Below are 19,825 nucleotides of genomic sequence, written 5' to 3'. Positions count from 1 at the left end.
TTCTTGTTTTCATTGTGTTGAAATCTATGGGTTTGGAAAATCCGTTGAGTATGATCCTGTCAAAGAATGCTTAAGCAAAGGGGATGACGGAATGGATGCATGGTGAGTTGCTTTGATGCAGCAAACTAACCCAGCAAATGCAGGACGCGGAATGATCGTGCCATAGCCGTGGAATTGGAAACTTGGAACGTTAAGGGGAGAAATTTTGACTAGTACGAGGTGAAAATGATGTTTCTGAGTCCCAATCCAATGCATTGGATTACATGATTCTTTACGGTCAAATATTTCCTAAAAGTCAGGTGCATTGTATCAGCCATATGCCCCAATTCCTGGAAAAGTCGAATAGAATGCTCTCAACAAATTGTATACCTATCTTGAAAACCGGATGATCGTCCCAAGCCAGTCGTCTGGTACGTTACGTCTCAGTTCCCCACTCAACGCTCTCAATGAGTGGCTTGTGGCCGCCTGAAAGTTTACAAAAACGTTGAAGCCAATGAACCAAAGAAATCCATTCTTAAAATACAGAAAAGCATTGAGAGGGACTTGACCTTTACCTTGACTATATAAACGTCAATTCCTAGCTTTGCAATCAGTGCAGCTTCAGATATTTTGGTAGCCATTCCCCCAGTTGTATCATGGCCTGCTACAGTTATCTCAACTGTTTGACAAATCAAAAATTTCAGTCTAGTGTGCAGTCTCGAACGATAATGCATAACTAGAAAAGCTCTTCAAACAAGTAATTATTTGATGTCATTACCTTGCTTATTCATGCTTTCAAGAGTTGGGTTCACAACAGACCACTTCCCATCTTCATCCACGGCTGATATTAGACAAGAATATTGTCATGCCCATCGAGATTTATATATGTCAGATCTGCAGTTAATAGCAAGTGCTCACCGATTTCTCTCAAGAGAACTGCATTCGGATCGGTTGGTGGACGGTCATATACACCCAAAACATCAGTCTTAACTCACATTAATTGGAAAACATGCATGGAAGAACAACGTTTAACATCCATCATGCAGTGTCAATAAACCAATTTCAAGAGGAGAAAAAGGCATCAATCGAATTCACTCCATGGCTGAAGGATACAAGAAAGACGACATATTCAGGCCTCAGGTGCTCTGCCAGATGACGAATTATAACATCTCCACTCAAAATGGTGCATCCCTGATTAAACAAAAAATTAGATAGGTTGAATATGAGAATAACAAAATGATGTTTGATTATGTTTAGAGAGATCATACCAGAAGCTCATCAAGTACTGCATCTCCATGTAAAACCTATAAAGCATGTAACAGATTAACACCATATTAGACAATTTATAGGAACGCTTAACGAGGTTATAGTCTAATAGATGCTGCTTTGTTATCAAGCTGAAGTCCATATAGGACCTACAAACTAATATATCACCTAATCTGTTGTAACTCCAACTAAATATATGATTATGCTGAAATTTGTTCAGTGAAAGGGGTTAGTAGCAGATCAAACACAAGTAACACGTTCCCAGCTATGAAATATCATAGCAGCATACATTTTATTTTCAAATGTCACAGCATTTGACTTAATGAAAGCAAGATTTCTTCATTTTTGTTTACTATATTGCATTTATAATCCTTGTTTTGCAACTATTAAGATTTAATTTACCCCAGTGAATCCCATAGAGTTTACGATATCCTAGAGCAGTGGGTTATTTTGGAAAAGGATTAATGGAACAAGGGGATCTTAAAGCATTGCAACAAGCCATTTTTTAATCTAAATTATAAGGGGGTGGTGGTGGGGAGGTAGAGGAAGGAAATCGACAATTGATTATGTGTGCAAACCGTTTATACTTTCTCCTCATCTTCTTAGAAGAAAATCCTTTTACCATGTCAGAGGATGCACTTTCAGTCAAAACATTGTCATTTGCAATTCTGTAATGTCTACACAACATTCTATGGGGAAAAAAAATTCATGCATATGCTTGCATCCGTACAAAACTGATTTATCCACAAAATTGCAATTAAAATGAAATACCCTTATGCTTAAAATACCCTTATGCTTTCATTTAAATGAAAATACCATTAACAAGTAGTAGATTTCAAACAAACTTACAGGGATAAAGCCTGAATCTATTGCTTTGGCCACCCCTGACAAATCAGCAGAAGCTACCTGAGGAAACATACAGGTCAACGGAAATTGGCTCCATAATTGATTCTGATTTATAATCTAACAAATAAATCTTTATAGATGCTTCTAACATTTCGTTCAGAGGTTGACCATCCACATGTATATGGAGGCATGCCGATAGAAGGAATACCCTCTGCAAGAAAAGCACAAACTTTGTTTACTGACATGTTGCATGTTCAGAGAAAAAGAGTGCAGAAAGATGACATTGGAAAAGCAGATAACTGCAAGTATTCAATGAAAGAAAATTCAGCTCACCAAAGCAGATCCCTAGTTTGTTAAGGTGACAAGGAATATGTATGTAGAGATGATTAACAAGGTTAAGCTTAATTTGTAGCAGCAACATGCAACATAAACAATTCTAGCACATTGAGTAAATCTTTTTAGCAACATCTATTAGACTTAGCATAAATAAAGAAAAACATTTGCAAGACACCCGTAGGAGGATATTGTAGCAAGCTTTTAAAGCAAATGTGTTGTGGTAACTAGATCAGTACCTCTAGCTAGCGCTCTGACAATTTCAAGATTAAGGGTTGTGACCTGGAAAAGAACCACAAGGAAAATTAGCTATGGAAAGAGAAAAAGGTTCATGTCCCTGAATAATCTGCGATAGGACAATGACAATATATCAGAACAAGTTCTATAGAGTGAATAACTGAAGCTTCACTTTCAGTTGCAAGACATCAGGATCTAGATTGCTTAGTATTTGATCTTTTCATGGACTGCAGAAAGCATGTCTGATAAAGCAAAATAACTCCAATAGAAAGCAATCAAAGTTTAGAGAGAAACAAACAGTATATCTTACAGAAATTCGCGTTGCAACAAAACCAGCCTTGACTAGAGGTTGCTTCAATCCTCCTTTATGAACCCCAGATTTGCTAGCCTGAAAATGCCCAAAAGAACCTACAACCAACATAATCACATAAAAAGAAAATTAATTAATTAATTAATAAAGCCTAAACCACCAATGAACATCCCAATTAAAATGAATCTGAACCACTAAATCTAGATCACTTTCAAACCCCAAAAGCTAAATCCAAAAACAAATCTTAAAACATTAAAAAAGGAAACAATCTCATTACTTGTTAACCCATTATCACAACAATCCAACTAAGAAAACCCTTAATCAAAACATGAAGCTATCAAAGCTCACCTGCACCGTGCACAACGACAAATCTACTGAAATCCACGGTGAACTGACCCTGATCACCAAAATCACCTAAACTAGAAGAAATGTCCAAAACGCCATCTCTCTTACTCCAATCCATCCCAATAACCTTCTTTGAACAAGAATCCAGAATCATTGCTTGCCTCAACTGCGATGAAACTGTTTCAAGATTCTCTTCATTGATCTTCTCCAACTCATTCTTACAAGTGATTGCTGAACCTCCTGTTTTACACCCAAAAAACTAGTTAATGAAGGAAAAAAAAGGCAACATTGGCATCAATAGCATGAAAATAAAACATGGTCGAGGGTTTTATGTTCTTGTTAAGGTTGAAAAGTGAAAACGTTTTGTTGGGAAAAAAGAAAAGAAAAAGAGAAAGAGGACGAAACCAAGTTTGACGATGCAACGGATTGTTTGATTAAGGTTGATTTCTTCCATTTTCGATCTTCTGTATACTGTGAGTTCCTGTTCTTCTTCTTGTTCTCTCGTGTCGTGTCCGAATCTACGATGGCGTGGTGTCAAACACTTGACACTGTAGTCTGTACAAAGCTACAAGCTTTGACTTGCGGAACCAAGCCCATTCAGGAATAAGCTTGGCCATCGAGTTAAGTTACAAATGAACCGGATTAAACCGAGTCAAGTTGTTTATTTATAAATAGGAAGAATTGTTGTGTGTGTGTATATATATATATATACACACGAGTAAAATATTAAAAAAAATCTTAAATTATTTATTTTTAAACAAATATTTATATTTTATTATATTTAAATAAGATTTTATTTTTTAATTTATATATAAATAAAATTTTATTTTAAACAAAAAATTAATTTATATTAAGCGTTTATTTAGATATAAAAATAAAATTTTATTTAAATATAATTTAAAATTTAAAATTTTTTTAATGTAAATTAAAAATTAAAAACTTATTTAGGTGTAACAAAAGTATATATTTTTATTTCATTAAAATAATAAATTTTCAATTTTTTTATTATTTTAACTTTTTTTTTTTAGGAATTGTAATAATGTTATTTCATAAACCATAAAGTGTTAGTTCTTTTATGGGATATTATTATATTTGAATGGGTATAAATAATAATTGTATTTTGAATTTATTTACCATGATATTAATTCAAGCCCAATGTTAGCTCCAAATGGCAAAATGGTCAATCACCCCTTAGTAGTTTCTAAGGAAAATGTTCACATTTGACATCTACAAGATTAGTTTTTTTTTCCCCTAAATAATTGATAAAATAAAGTTAATATAAGTACTTAATAGGTTTAGATTGAGATATTTATTATTGTATTTTTTTATAAAAAAAATCATAATTTGAGAATAAAAAATATTACAAGTACTTAAATTTAAATTTTAAATATATTAAATATTATTTTTTTAAATTAATTATATGAACCAATTAAATTTTAAATTCTTTCCTATGGCTTGAACTTTTAAGTATGTAGTACAATATTATATGAGCAATGGGCAATGGCCAATTAGACTTCTTTACTTTATCTCCACCTTGTCAAAAATAACTATGAAAATATTTGTCTTCATCTTCTTTTACTTCTTTGCTTCCACACCATTTCCCCAAACAAATGCACAATTAAAATTTTGTTCCAATATTCTATATTAATGCAATAATATATATACATGCAATTCAATTTGTGATAAGATAACATATTTTGCTTAGCTCAAAGTGAGATCAAGTAGTGTGTATGTGAACCCTTTTACCTTATTTATTTATTTTGGTGAGAAAAAATTTAAGAGAAAAGAGTAATTACTTTATTTTTAAGCTTAGAACAAATCATCAATATAACTAAAATTTACGAATTATTTGAATTTATAAATTATTTACATATGAAAAATTACAAAAAAATTTGAATTCGGATACTTATATACCAAGACTTCACTCCTTTTATCACTTGTGCCAACCCCTTGGTGATCACTCGTTTGTTTCAAATACAACTTCCTTCTTCCTCCCAACCCAAAGCTCCCTCTTCTAGCATTTGCGTGCACAAAATGCAATGGACATTGTAAAAATCTATGGGACACAAAATGATGGGGTGGCCTCTCTTAGTCCCTTGACCAGGGGCTCACCAACCGACAAAAACAAAAACAAAAGAAAAGAAATACAAATAGTGGCCAATTGTACTTGAAAAAGTTTCTCAAAGACGTGTGGGCGGGTCTATGGCCCTACGTGCACCGCACAAACCCTTTCCCAAAGTTGGGGCAGCAGAAATGATAATGATAATGATAGTGATAATAATATAATAATGGCTACTGCCATTTTTGCCAGCTTAGAGCTTTAGACACAAACACCCAATAAGTCATCCAAAATGGTACACGAAACCCTTTCCCCACCCCACGTTTCTTGTCCTTTGCATTGGCATGGGCTTGCCACGTGATTGCCTCTTGGACTTTGCTGGTGCCTGCCTGGTGGGGTTGCCAGTGGCAATGGCGGATCTCTCCCGAGTCTCCTCTTTCAAATGCCTTCCTTTATTGGGGTTAACTTCACGTTTTCTTGCTTTCCCAGCAGGAGTGAGAAAATAAATTAAAAAATAAAAAATCTATTTAAAATTATATCATTTGATTTGATTTTAATTGATTTTTTCATTCAAATTAAATTAAATTTAGATATTAAATATATATAGTAAATTTAAATAAAATTTTAAATCAAAATTTAAAAATTTTAAAAAAATTCAATGAAATAAATTTATATCTTTTTATTAATTTATATATAATTTTAAAATTTATAAAATAAAAATATTTATTTTATACATAATTTTATTTAAATATATAAAAAATTTAAAATTTAAAATTTAAAAACCGAATGAATTAAACCAATAAAATTAAATTCGTATTGAATTGGTTTTAAAAAATAATTAATTTAAATTCAAATCAAATTTTTAAAATTTAGAATATTACAAACTCTCCAAAAAAAATGAAATAAAATATAATTTGATTTAAAACATTATCACCCTTATTTCATAGTTTTACAATTGTAACTTATTACCAAATAGACAGCCATTACCCAATCTTAAGGATTTTCTTTGCCTGGAAAAATTTTCTAAAAAGGGACCAAAAATTGGCTAGTTGCTTGTTTCCTGAAACTGACCAACAAATAGAAGCATGATACATGCCTTCTGTTTTATTTGTATAATTGGAGATTATTAAGTTGTGAATTATGTGATGAAATATTATTTTATTTTATCTTATAAATCTTTCACTTTCAATTTTAAAATTTCAATTCAAAACTACTAAATTTGATTTTGTAGCTTTTATAACTTCTAATCATGATTTGAATACTATTTTTTTTTGTAAAAAAAAAAATTCTATGACATGACCTAAATCTCACCATCCAAAATTGATTAGATTTTCGTTCGGATTTGACCATATTTTTTATATGATATGATTAAGTTTATCGTATTATTAATTAAATTAATATAAATTTTTTATTATATTTTTTAATTATAATTATAATTATTTTTATTAATATTTTTAATTATATTATAATCAATCTCATCATTCATTTAAATGCACCTAAATCTTTATAATAGTGGTTAATTTGTACAATTGCTTTCATTAATAGTCACCCAAAAAGTTCTCAAAAGTCTTACATGTGATCCAATGTTTGAATTTGCAATATGAAAATAAGTTGCAACAAAGGTAAGAAGTAAGAAAATTTTTATAACCAATTAATTCAAACATATTTTATTTACATTTGATTTAATAAATTTATAAAATAATTATTTTTTTAATCTAGCAATTCTAATTACTCTCATCTTCCTCTCCATGTATAAAAATTTTGTGGTTAATGATACAGTTCTTCATGCTCCAATCATGATCTTCGTAAATTTTAATTAAATTTAATGAATTATGCATTTATATTATATAAAATATTAAAATTTATATATTTATACCGTAATTTATATAAAAATTATATATCATTATTTATATTAATATAAAAATATAAAATATATATTTTTTATTTTATTAAATATATATAATTATTACTAAAATTTTAAATTATATCAATTATATCTATTTTATTTATATTATATTTATATCTTATTATAATATCATCCTGTCTGCTTCTAAACCTCACTTGCAAACTTTAGCTGGGATTAAAAAATTGTATAAAAAAGACCCTAAACAAAAATTACCCAATTACTGCCTCAACAACTAAAAACTACCGACAACAAATTCACCCGCTCTTTTTAAGCTTTCCAATTGTCAAACTAAAATGACAGATAAACCCTTATTTACCGCGGTAAAATCTGTGCCCATTTAATGTCAACTGAGTGGCGCAATCGTGATTTCAAAAGTCGTTGGGGATATAAATGGAAATTCATGTGGACTAATCGGCCAATCCGATGGCGCTATCGGACATCATTAAAAAAATTTAGACAGTCCCATAAGAAAGAAAGACAAAAAAAAAAAGAAAAAAGAAAATTGAAAACCGAAAAAGAAAGCAAGCGCTTTTACGTATCTGCGGCGTGGACTTTTTTCACTGAACTCGTTTCAGATCCGCAAACCAAAGACAAAAAGCAAAATGGAAGCTTAGAAATACAGAACCCAGAGAAGCAAAAGGCAGGTTTTTTTTTTTTTGGTTTTAGTTTGATGTTTTAATGGCTGAGAGCCAAGAGCAAAAGCCATCATCTAAACCGTCGAAAACGGTGATGTCTCAACGGCCGACGATTACTCCCCCACCACGGCCTTTCACGGAGGCCTTATTCAACGGTGGACCAGGCTTGATGGGCTTTAGCCCAGGTCCCATGACGCTTGTTGCCAACTTCTTCTCTGACACCGACGAGTTTAGGTCCTTTTCTCAGCTACTTGCTGGTGCCATGGCCTCGCCGGCAACTGCAGCAGCCATCCAAAGACCGAACTTTCCTCCTACTACGACAGAAGAGCAGGCTGATGTCAGCGGCGCTGAAATTGGAGCTAACACAGGGTTGCGGTTCAGGCAGAATAAGCCGGCTGGTTTGGTGATAGCGCAACCGCAGCCTATGTTTACGGTGCCACAAGGGTTGAGCCCGCCGAACTTGTTGGAGTCTCCAGGGTTTAGTGTGTTTTCTCCTGGTGCCCAGGTACTTTTTAAGTATAATTTGTTAAAAAAGGAAGGATTTTTAGGTGGTATTTAACATTTAATATTGACATGTTAATTTATTGTTAAATTTGATTCCCTTTTTTTTTTATGATTGGTTTGTTTGAGAGGAAGAATAATTGGTGTATTCTAGAATTGGTGCTTTTAAGAAGGAAAACCAGAGTTTGTTAATTCCAGGCAAATGGGAATAGCTTTTATTATTGTTGTTGTTTTTCTTATGGCAGTGTTGGCTATAAAGCAAAAGAAGAAGGTTGTGAAATCAGGATTTGGAATCTACTTTGCTTGTGGAGTGAATCGGATTCTTTTTTCGATCTTGCTACTCGAAACCCATTTGATTAATGTTAATTTAAAAGGAACAACTTTTTAAGAATGTGCTGGGCAAAAGGGATATGCAAATATGCTAGGCTTTCTATTTGGAGTATGTTGATTTGTAAGTCTTTGTATGAGCGAGGAGACAGACATCAACGATTCCGGGGATGGTTTGAAGAAGGAAAGGAGAGAATGATATGGCTTTAGACTAAGACAGTGTGTTCTTATTTGTGGGAACATCATGTATTTTGGGAATTATCTTTAATAACTGAGGATTTGATATGTGTATGCTTAATTTAAAATCTGCAATGGTTTTGAAGTCAAAGGTTTGATTGATTGCCACATTGCAATAATAGGCTTAAAGTAGAAAGCTTTGATCTCCATGCTCATTTTGTTGAATATATCTTGATTGAATTTCAATTTATTGCAAGATTAGAAGCTTGTTTTCCAATATAATCTAAAAAAGTATGATGAGGTTATAGCAATTCTACCCCAACCTTCATTAATGCCCATATTATGGATGACAAGATTTTATTTGCTTTAAATGTTCTCCTGGTTGTTATTTAACATGTTATTTTGAAGGAATATACTATCTATGCTCTTTGAATTCATCCTTTATTTCCATGTGTTTGTTGTATATTGCATAGTGCCTGTGAAAGTAGTAGAGCAAGTACAAGCATAGAAGGGCTTAGCAGTCATAGTCTACACTGTATCTCATCATGTGAATGTTGATCCATTTTAACTTCCAAGTGTTTGCATATAAAAAAAATACACATAAATGTCTTTTATAAATATGGTTGGTGAATGGTTATTTTTCAAGTGGGTGATTTAGTTGTCCTGCCATCAATTGATTGAACTCGTCCTACCTACACTGTAAAAATATTTGATAGCTTTTAGTTGTGCAACTGGTAGAGCCTCTGATTCACTCCCTAATTTCTCGTTGTGAAGACTAAAGAAGATAAAAAATTAAGAGAAAATTTATTACTTTGCCCTTTGTTTATAATTATTTAGAATTCATAAATCATTAACCAATTTCAGCTATTTATGAAATGGATAGGGACCTTTTGGAATGACACACCAGCAGGCCCTAGCTCAGGTCACTGCCCAGGCTGCACAAGCCCATTCACATATGCAAACCCAGGCTGAATGTTCATCAGCACCTGCTGCATCTTTGGCACAGGTTTCATCTTTTACTGCCAGTACGACCACAAACCAGCAGATGCTAACCACATTGCAAGACTCCAGTGTTGCTATGAAGAAACCATCAGATGTATCTCAATCCGATCAGAGATCCCAACCTGTTTCATTTATAGTTGATAAGCCTGCCAATGATGGCTACAACTGGCGAAAGTATGGGCAGAAACAGGTAAAAGGCTGTGAATTTCCTAGAAGTTATTATAAGTGCACGCATCCTGGTTGTCCCGTCAAGAAGAAGGTTGAGAGATCACTGGATGGCCAAGTCACTGAAATCATCTACAAAGGACAGCACAACCATCAACCTCCTCAGTCGAATAAACGTGCAAAAGATAGTGGAAGCTTAGATGGAAATCCAAATAATCAAGTAAATTCTGAATCAGCTTCCCAACTTCAGAGTGGCAACTTGAACATAATTAAAGAACGGACATCTGGTTATTCAACGTCTAAGAGGGACCGGGAATCTAGCCAAGCTACAGCTGAACATCTTTCCGGGACGAGTGACAGTGAGGAAGCAGGTGACAATGAAACTGGTGCAGATGAAAAAGATGAAGATGAACCTGAGCCCAAAAGACAGTATGAAAAAATTTCTATATTCCTATTATATGCTCCATTGAATCAGTTATGAGCTCTCTCTTCAACAAAATTTCTTTCTTTATACGCAGAAGTACAGAAATTAGGGTTTCAGAGCCAGCTTCTTCACATAGGACTGTTACAGAACCTAGAATTATTGTGCAGACAACAAGCGAAGTTGATCTCTTGGATGATGGCTATAGGTGGCGCAAGTATGGACAGAAAGTTGTCAAAGGCAATCCTTATCCAAGGTAATGCCTCTGGTTGTGCAAAATAGAAATTACTATCTACTGCCTGTAACCCTGGTGTTAGTTCTTAAAAAGAATTTGAACTTTTTTTAAGCAATTGTGTCTTAACCTTTTTCAATCATAGACAACGGAGACGCTGTATGTTGAATGTTTTTGCCAGAACCTGTCAACTGTTCTGTTCTTTTGGTATGAATGTGTTTATAAATCATATCCATTTTACAACATGCCTGTTTTCCATTCCTAAAGATGAGTATATTTTTTGTTCTCTTGATTATTTGTATTATTCCTGATACATCTTTTTGGTTCCACAGAAGCTACTATAAATGTACAACCCCAGGATGCAATGTCCGTAAGCATGTTGAGAGGGCTTCAGCAGATCCCAAGGCTGTTATAACAACATACGAGGGAAAACATAATCATGACGTACCAGCTGCCAGAACTAGCAGCCACAACACAGCCAACACTAATGCATTACAAGTAAGAACGCAGAATATAGAAACTGTGAAGCATGCTATAAATAACAGGGCAGATTTTGGGAGCAATAGTCAACAGCCTGTAGCACGTTTACAGTTAAAAGAAGAGCAGATAACATAATTTCTTCGAGTTGCAGCTATGGAAGGGGAAGAATCACGAGTACACTACAGCATGGAAATTTACCATGTATCAGTCAAATTCTGTTTTATTTGCCTAAGTTTGTATTTCACACTCAAGGCTGATGTTTTAATGGAGGCCATCAACCCAACTGATATGATATACAAAAGAAAAAACAAACATAAGAAAGAAGTCAGTTTGGAACAAACTCACTTGGATTGAATTAGGAGGCAATGTTGTATGTAAACTAGTTTAGTTGGCATATTGTATTTTAATTATGTTATTCCATGCATTCTTTTGTACATGGAAATACTGAATTAATGTTGTTTCATATGATCGTTGGCCGATAATGTATGGATCTCAAAAATCTTTATGATATATCTCCTGTGCCAAAATTTTGGTTAATTGGTCTGTCAGATTTCCCAAGGTGCAGCCTACTTTATGTTGTTTTGTGATGTTAATCCTTGTTTTAGTGCAATATTTAGATTTATGCCACTGTGACAGAGTCTACATTTGGAGGAAAGTGAACTTTAGCCATGTATGATATGGTTGAAAAGAAAAATGGGCAAATCTCGCAGTAAACTCTCGTGAACAGAAAATTGTCCCCATTGAATGTAAATATATGATTGATTTGTGTATTTATATCGTGTAAAATATTAAAATTTATGTATTTATATCTTATTTTATATGAAAATTATATGTTATAATTTATATCAATACGAAAATATAAAATATATTATTTTAATATTATTAAATTTATATATAATAATTATTAAAATTTTAAACCATGTTATTTTCATGTTTTATTTTTATATCATGTTTTAAATCATGTTATTTTCATGTTTTATTTTTATATCATGTTTGTGTCGAGTCACTGTGCATATTTAAGATTGCTAGGTCTAATTGACTGAACCAAAATAGGCACCTTACAACAAAGATCTGGTGTCAATATTCTGGTAACTGCTGGTGTTGTAGATATAGAAACTACAATGGCAGCAGTAACAAAATAAATGAATGCAAAGAATACTCGTAAAGATGTCTTAGATAATAGTTAGAATTTACCAACAATTTTCACTTATGGATTCAAAAATGAACTTCACATATTTTTCAACAAAAAATTTCTTTTATTTTCATAAAATTCTGCCTTGAACTGTTGGATTTAGATGCATCATTCTCCTGGTGTCTGTTCAAATAATTCATCCTTGACGGTTACAATGGTAGGAATTTGGCCACGATTTACAAAATCAATCTTGTTCAACCGCAAACAGCACAAGGCTTGCTCGGGCAGTTCTTCTGGTTTTTGTGCCTGCCAACATTTTCAATCAGAAACAGGGTGCTTAGCAGCATACAAAATATAATGGCATGAATTGCTTCACCTTTTTCTTTAATTAATTTCCTCCTATTGAAATCCTGGTTGCTTAAAATTACAGAAAGTGGCAAGAACTTACCTGAATAGTCAAACCCAGATTAACTATTCCATTCTTCATACGCTCTAGAAATGATTCAAGTCCTTTCCTGGAGATGTAACTAAAGCGGTGTATATCCAAGTCAATCTCAAAGTAATTTGGTCCCTGGATGAAAAACAACACAGGCAACTTTAATCAATCAGATGTTGAAAAATGGTTCTATATTCAATTTTCTAAATCAGAGAATGGCAGGTGTGGTATCCGTCTGTCCTAGAGCATTACAAAGCCCTGTGATCATGCCCTCTTAGAACTGCCACCACCGCCCACACATGGCTAGAACTTGTTAAATTTGATCATGATATTAGTCTAGAGTGTATATCATTGGACTCTAGGGAATTGAATTCCTACAAAAACTGTCCTATATTTTGAAGATTATTTTTTTTTTTTAATAAAGAAAATCTGACTCCAAACCTGCTAGATGCAAAGCTGCATGAACTAACTGAGCTATGCTCCGGGTCTAAAGTAGAATTTTTAAGAACACGCTACGCAGCTAAAACAGCAATAGAAAAGTTATTGTTTACCTTGTAAAAATTGTGTTGAGGGCGAGAAAGCACCGGCTTATCGTTATAAGCTTGAATAAGCTTCCTTTCAGTGGAACCTAACTGGAGGTCGTCCGGGTTAACCACACCAGCCATAATTTTTAGCCTTTCTCTGAAAGGAACAGTGGACTCTTTTGTAAACCCTTTAACCTTTTCCATTTCATCCTCAACAAATTTCTGTAACAGAGTACAACCATCCATGACCATCAACTAACATGTTTTTCAAGGTGGAAAGAAGATGAATAACCAATATTATGACATATGCCATTTGACTCGGTAAAGTTGTTTGAGAAAATTCGAAAGGAAATACCTTTATGGTGTCCTGGAAGTGAGGGGATATATCTTTGTCAAAAGTATCTGACACCTTAAAATATAAGACAAGACTCAAGCCTTCCCCATTGGCATCACCAAGAAACATGGAGGCAGGATAAGTAGGCACCTGCAAGAAGACTACCAAACAACTTACAAAAGGCAGAGAAAAAGATACAGTAACCAACATGTAAGCAAATTAAAATCAAGAGAATTGTTAAGGTGTGTAAGATATGCACGAACATGAGACAAAGAGAGAAAAGATAACCTGTATATTAACAATCAGAAGTGCAGGTACTTTTTCATGTGGTTTTACATGTGGGAGTTCAAGGTGTTGAGCAATGTGATTCACTTTCCTTGGGCAGACAAATAAATCAACCCCGATTGGTACGTATGAGCTACAGTCTGGAGCAGGGAGCTTCTGTTTATCTCTGCAAGATATGGTTCAACTTCAGTTCTACATATGAACAATAAGATATATTGTGGAATGTGGAACGATCAACAGCAACTAAATGGCTTGCCTAAAATAATTGTCTCCACGGAGCTTGAAAAGTGAAGGAGAAATCTCTGACCAGCTTCCTGGAGTTGGTTTCTCTCCTGAGCAACGAATTAGAAGTCCTGCTCTGGGACGATACAAGTACCTCTCAGCTGCACCTGCTATTAACTTGTTAGTTCTAATCAAAACTAAAACGTATGCAGTTTTATACAATGAATTATAGGTTTTACTTACAAAATTCTGTGATTTCATCCCCTTCAAAGGATTTCCTCTTCACAGAAAGCATGATAACTGTGGATTTCTTTCTGCTCTCTTGGGTTTTCTCTCCCAAATCAACTGTGCCATCTTTCAGGCCCTTAAAGCTGTAACTTTCATAAAATCTTTCATACTTAGACCTATTATCCACAAAGCATGATGCACTTTCATACTGAAGCACTTGCGCATTAGAAATATTCCCAATTGCATTACCTACTGAAGGAAATGCATCTGGAGGCAACAGACAAAGAAAAAAAAAGTGTAAAGCTTTTGTGACCAATCAAACCTCAAAAATCATAGTTGAAAGAAATGATCACTCGGTTGCAATGAGATGCAAGTGCATTACCTCCGTAAACACTACCGGCATCATCATCTGACTCAGACTCTATAATGCTAACAGAATCGAACCATACTTCCTCTTGGCATCTTCCTGCAAAATAATTTCCTTTTTACAGTTGTCAATTGTTCAAAAAGACAGTTGCTTCAACCCCATATCACTTTCCCCCATACATACGTATGTGCGTAAGGATGGACGGATTTATAACTAAAACTATCTCGGGGCATACAACAACGACATGCTAAGCCATATATCCCATACTCTGGGGTCGGCTCTACGAATGACCAAATAAGGGAATCATGTTATCCCGGGGTACGATTATTGGAAATTTTGTAAAAGAGAGAAATGGATAGAGAAGAGACCATTGGCATCAATTTGACTGTGGTTCCATTGCAGCTGGGTTAGATGAAATGTCATATTAGACACCTCAGAGCGCTTGCAGGTGGTTGAAGCACCATTCTCAAAGTCAAGATGAACATACTCACTAACAGCAAAATCTGTGATATGACTCCCAGCATCACTCAGCCTTTTCATACGTACATCAGGAATGGAAGTGGCAACCTTTCCATGGCGCTTATGAAATCTGCCAGAGTGTCTTTTGTGTGGTTTAGGTTCTGCCGGTTCACTGTGGACAGAGACGCAGCCACCCATTATGTCGATGATCCTTTATAAAGACTGCTACTAGTGAAGCCAACCTTAGAAGAAGCAGGCACAAAAGCAGATAAGCTCCAGGGAAACCACTGACCTGTCAAACAATCCAAGAAAAATGAAAAAAAAAATTCAAGCAAATATAGAAATAAAACATCAAAAGGCGGAGATGTCCAGTACAAATTTCGAACATGAGGACCTTAATATCAATTAACCATGCACCAATGCAGCAGACAACTGTTTTCATTTTGACATCAATTATAGTGACCAAAAGGAGGGAATTCAATCTTCTAGAAATGCATTTTCCCTCACCTGTACGTGTGTAAAATGCATGTCTACTTCTACAACCTACACATATTTCTTAAAGCTGATAAATTCATCAGCCGCTAACAACCTTGCAATCCATTGCATGAGAAGGAAATGCACAAAATTATATAAAATCAATGAACTTTACTAACACAATGGCAAATCACTATCTATTTGTTAAATTCTGCGGAGCGTAATTACTACTATGACGTTGATTATTCCTCCTACGCAAAGCAAATACGCAGAAACATTTTCAACTTTTCTTTGCACTTGTTTTATTATCGCTTTATGAGAAAAAAGGATTTAATCCTACCACTATTTACTAAGAATTTGCTCCTTTGTGAGCTAAGTGCATATACCTTCAATTTAAGTCATTCGAAAGGAGACAATAGGCCTTTGGTGCTCCATTATTCAAGCAAAATCTTATCCAGGGAAAGATATGGCATTGAAGAGCTTAAGAAGCTTGACAAAATGAACACTGTCCTACCTGAAAAACAATAATGAGTATAAAAAATATTAAAATAATACTAAAAAAACCAGAATGGTTTTATCATAACTACATAAAAAATTTAAATCCTATGATAAAAACTGCTGGCTAAGAACAAATGATTTTGTCTAAAAATATATTGAAATTCAAAACAAACTAACTTGAAAATTAAAAATTAAAAAAAAATGCAAGAGTCCCCCCACCCTCTATCACATAATTAGATCATTGAACACAAAGAGATCCATAAGTACATATCAAATATTAGTATGAATGTAAAATATAAGATATTTGCAAAATTACTAGAAAAAGATTCAATTTTGACTAAGAAAACTAGGTAAAGATTCAGTAATTTAAAACACGATACCAATATGATATGAAAAAAAAATTATATATAAGTTAACAAAAAAATATATATTTCATATTTTTATATCAACATATACTAAAATATGATACAAATACATGAATTTTAATATTTTACGCTACTTAAATACACTAACATGATTCGCCAGATCCGTAATGTCATCATGAAACAAGAATACATTCAAATGTCGAAGATGAAACGATGATAAAAATTGTAAAACACAACAGAATAAGTAAAAAAGAGGAAACTTTAAACGAAAAAGATAAGCTCCATTGAAGCATGAAATATTAATGAAAACGATCATGTTTGAATTTTGAAAGGAAAACAAAGAAAGAGAAACGTTGAAAGAGGAACCTGAGGAGAGAGAAAGGTTAAAATCCCGGCATGGACGAGGAACAGCTGTTCCTTCACTTCGGAACTTTGAATCCTTTCCCTCTCTCTGTCTCTGTCCCTGTGTCTGTCTCTGTTTTTCAATTTCTATCCGAGACCCAAACAGAGCTGAAAAAAACGAGAGAAACAGAGAAAAAAAAGGAAAAAAAATAGAGAACAAGAATTTGTGAGAGAGTCTCCGTTATAAGCGGATCCTTAGTTTGCAAAAGTCTCCTTTTAAATCTCCTTCTTTCTCTCTGTTTTTCTTTCTTTTTTTCTTCTTTCAATTACCGTCTGTTTTACCTATTTTTAGCATTTTGTTTTGTCTCCTGAGATTTCGCGGGCATTACCAGTTTTGTCTTATCCCACGTGGCACAGTTATGGCTAATACTAAGGAAAGATAGGGATATTGAGGAAAAATTTTAACCAGGTTGGTGAAAATTTTTGTCGGGAATGATTAAATAAAAATATAAATTAATAAATTAAAATATTTCGTTACATAAATTAATAAAATTTAACTAAATTTTAATAATTTTATATATATATATATTTACATAGATATTATAATATTAAAAAAATTTATCATTAAATAAATATTAATTAAATTTGAATTATAAATATCATTTTAAATAATTTTTTATATATTATTAATTTTTACATTGAATTTTTGTAATTTATCGATTTAAGTTTTTTATTAAAATTTTTATTAAATTATTTTTGATAAAAAAATTCACAAATTTCGCTCATAAAACTTTATGTAAATTTTGTCCATATTTAAGTGTATATTAATACCTTAAAAATTATATTTATAAAAAAATTACATTGTTGATATACATTTTTTTAATTTGATAAAAATAACATATTAAATAAAAAATTTAATTAATTTTGATCAAAGTTTATAAATATTCATTAATCAATATTTACATAAAAATTAAAATTTATAATTACAATCAAATGATAAACAATTTATCTTAAATTGCTACATCCAATATAAAAATTAATGAATAGATCAAACAAATAAATTAAGAAATTAGTAGTATGGAGTTAAACAAAATCTAATATAAAATTAAAGAAAATGCATTCATTTTGAATAAGAAAAAACATTTACTTGAACCAAATTCTCAAATTTAATGCAATTTTAAGTATCCAAAAGCTACAATGAAGACTAATTAAATTATGTTTTTGTTATGTTATAATATGAGATTTGGGAGCATTAAAACCTAATATTCCAATCAAATTGTTATTTATTGTATGATTAAGTTAAAAAAATAGAAGCACAAAATGTCTCCATCATGGCAGATGGGAAAGGGAGGATTATGCTTTCTTTGTGTGCAACTCCTCCATGAAAATGACCCCTCCCAACAGAAACCATAACCCCCAAATGAAACAATCTAATTTTAATGTGAGGTCTCTTTTTCTTATGTAATAATGATGTAACATTTATAACAAACTATACTATTTATAAATAAACATGTATAATTTTAAAGTTCGTTTAAATAAGTAATGAGATGGATTTTAAGGATATTAAAAATGATGACAGTAAAATTAATTATTAAAATTATGATATTAAAGTTAATAATAAAAATATGTATTCGAATGTAAATGTAACAATGATAATGAAATTGAATATAAGACTTGATTACTCAATCAAAGATAATAGATTATTATAATTGAAAATCCTTTTATTTTTTTAATTTTATAATAAATTTTGTTCTGTCTATTTACTCAATTAACAAAAACAACTCTCATAATTACTAAATCAATCACTTGACTATTATATCACCGCACATGAGGATATATATAATCCTTGCCACAAAGTAGGCTCATTTGCCCGACTACCTCCACTAACATTTCATTGAGATATTACTTCAAAATAAGATTTCATTGAGATATTACTTCAAAATAAGATCAACTGACCTTTAATTTATTTGAAATCATAATTACTAAATCAATGAATACTCCATTGTTGTATCATCTCACATGAGAGATGATATCTATAATCCTTGCCACAAAGTAGGCTCGTTCGCCCAACTACCTCCATTAACGTTTCATTGAGGTATTACTTCAAAATAAGATCAACTGACCTTTAACTTATTTGAAATCATTAAATGCAACCTACAATCATCCATGTGACTTCTTGTAGAGCTTCACGTAAATTCATTGTCAATCATCAATTATCCTAATCATATTATCGCCTTTCCTCTCATATATAAAATAAAAAAAGTTTGAAATATAATATAAATTAAGTATTATTTTTTCTTGAAGCTTTCTCAGTATTTACTATAAACATTCTTTTACTAAACATTCAAATACTTTTTTAGTTTAAGTGTCCAAATACGTACCAAAATACTAATTTTGACACTTTTTAATCGTACTTTCTTGTTACAGATTCAAATTTTCCTTCAAACAATTACGAGACCACTTCCCTTTTACTAACACCTAAAAACACCATCAAACAAATTCCAAAAGTTAAAATGTTATCCTTCCCCATTTCTTAAAAAAAGAACTTCAAAAGTTCCAAAAGTTTAACACTTATAATTTAGGAGCATACGAAAAGCATGATCATTCATTTACAGACAACAGGATGATCTTTCTCTCCTCCTTTTACCAAGCCTGTGATTACATAAATAATGATTAAATTAGAATATCTCTATAGGAATACAAAAGCAAAGCCTCTAAAATTGGAACTTTAGATGGATGCCCACGCAACCATATTCAAGTAAAATGATTAGTTTACTTTGTCTCTGATGAAGTGCCACCATAATCATTGAGAGCCAAAAGGAAAGAAAAAGAAAATTTATGGCCATTGTTGGAGTACTTCAAGGTGGCCTGATTGAACCAACCAGTGCGGTGGGGAAGTGGTTGAGCCGTAAAGGGGTTTTAGTTTAAGTCAAAGTTT

General features: G+C 32.6%; 3 protein-coding genes and 1 long non-coding RNA gene across 6 annotated transcripts; 2 read left to right on the top strand and 2 right to left on the bottom strand.

The window, feature by feature from the left end:
• The first annotated feature begins 80 nt into the window (after positions 1–80).
• LOC149518637 (uncharacterized) lies at positions 81–368 on the top strand. The gene is made up of 2 exons (XR_016342056.1): positions 81–219; positions 314–368. It is a non-coding gene; the product is annotated as an uncharacterized LOC149518637 (long non-coding RNA).
• LOC111281867 (Amino acid kinase family protein) lies at positions 176–3,955 on the bottom strand. Its single transcript, XM_089760513.1, has 12 exons — positions 3,722–3,955; positions 3,320–3,556; positions 2,972–3,069; positions 2,664–2,706; positions 2,241–2,302; positions 2,095–2,151; positions 1,248–1,283; positions 1,093–1,170; positions 898–964; positions 758–820; positions 555–658; positions 176–465 (listed from the first exon to the last, which is right to left on the bottom strand). The coding sequence occupies exons 1-12, from the start codon at positions 3,768–3,770 to the stop codon at positions 370–372; spliced, it is 990 nt and encodes a 329-aa protein (XP_089616639.1). The 5' UTR covers positions 3,771–3,955; the 3' UTR covers positions 176–369.
• A 3,798-nt stretch (positions 3,956–7,753) lies between these two features.
• Positions 7,754–11,731, top strand: LOC111282073 (putative WRKY transcription factor 3). Its single transcript, XM_022869997.2, has 4 exons — positions 7,754–8,421; positions 9,805–10,517; positions 10,607–10,765; positions 11,074–11,731. Exons 1-4 carry the CDS (start codon positions 7,960–7,962, stop codon positions 11,354–11,356), a joined length of 1,617 nt encoding a protein of 538 aa, XP_022725732.2. The 5' UTR covers positions 7,754–7,959; the 3' UTR covers positions 11,357–11,731.
• A 646-nt stretch (positions 11,732–12,377) lies between these two features.
• On the bottom strand, positions 12,378–17,207 carry LOC111282148 (uncharacterized). Of its 3 annotated transcripts, none has more exons than XM_089760511.1 (11): positions 16,912–17,207; positions 16,069–16,196; positions 15,118–15,500; positions 14,765–14,848; positions 14,398–14,649; positions 14,189–14,324; positions 13,936–14,098; positions 13,669–13,797; positions 13,341–13,535; positions 12,802–12,924; positions 12,378–12,659 (listed from the first exon to the last, which is right to left on the bottom strand). In XM_089760511.1, exons 3-11 carry the CDS (start codon positions 15,404–15,406, stop codon positions 12,522–12,524), a joined length of 1,509 nt encoding a protein of 502 aa, XP_089616637.1. In that variant the 5' UTR covers positions 15,407–15,500; positions 16,069–16,196; positions 16,912–17,207; the 3' UTR covers positions 12,378–12,521. The 3 variants fall into 3 exon arrangements, with proteins under 3 accessions (XP_089616637.1, XP_022725850.1, XP_089616638.1); XM_022870115.2 differs by having other exon boundaries at positions 14,189–14,321; XM_089760512.1 differs by having other exon boundaries at positions 14,189–14,315.
• Positions 17,208–19,825: the final 2,618 nt, after the last annotated feature.

Source organism: Durio zibethinus, chromosome 5 (genome assembly GCF_047325235.1).
Source record: "Durio zibethinus cultivar Kanyao isolate XHJ-2024 chromosome 5, ASM4732523v1, whole genome shotgun sequence".
Classification (NCBI taxonomy): domain Eukaryota; kingdom Viridiplantae; phylum Streptophyta; class Magnoliopsida; order Malvales; family Malvaceae; genus Durio; species Durio zibethinus.
Note: the sequence above shows the minus strand (reverse complement) of the source record. Positions and strands in the feature narration are given on the sequence as shown.

Bases quoted from the DNA above. Each gene is read 5' to 3' on its own strand.
- LOC111281867 (XM_089760513.1), bottom strand. From the start codon at position 3,770: ATGGAAGAAATCAACCTTAATCAAACAATCCGTTGCATCGTCAAACTT. The intron at 3,070-3,319 runs GTGAGCTTTGAT...TGTTGGTTGTAG, and splicing joins TGTCGTTGTGCACGGTGCAG to GTTCTTTTGGGCATTTTCAG. The intron at 821-897 runs GTGAGCACTTGC...GTCTAATATCAG, and splicing joins AGTTCTCTTGAGAGAAATCG to CCGTGGATGAAGATGGGAAG.
- LOC111282073 (XM_022869997.2), top strand. From the start codon at position 7,960: ATGGCTGAGAGCCAAGAGCAAAAGCCATCATCTAAACCGTCGAAAACG. The intron at 8,422-9,804 runs GTACTTTTTAAG...TGAAATGGATAG, and splicing joins TGTTTTCTCCTGGTGCCCAG to GGACCTTTTGGAATGACACA. The intron at 10,766-11,073 runs GTAATGCCTCTG...TTGGTTCCACAG, and splicing joins AAAGGCAATCCTTATCCAAG to AAGCTACTATAAATGTACAA.
- LOC111282148 (XM_089760511.1), bottom strand. From the start codon at position 15,406: ATGGGTGGCTGCGTCTCTGTCCACAGTGAACCGGCAGAACCTAAACCA. The intron at 14,650-14,764 runs GTAATGCACTTG...TGTTGCCTCCAG, and splicing joins TGCCGGTAGTGTTTACGGAG to ATGCATTTCCTTCAGTAGGT. The intron at 13,798-13,935 runs GTTATCTTTTCT...GTCTTCTTGCAG, and splicing joins TTCTGATTGTTAATATACAG to GTGCCTACTTATCCTGCCTC.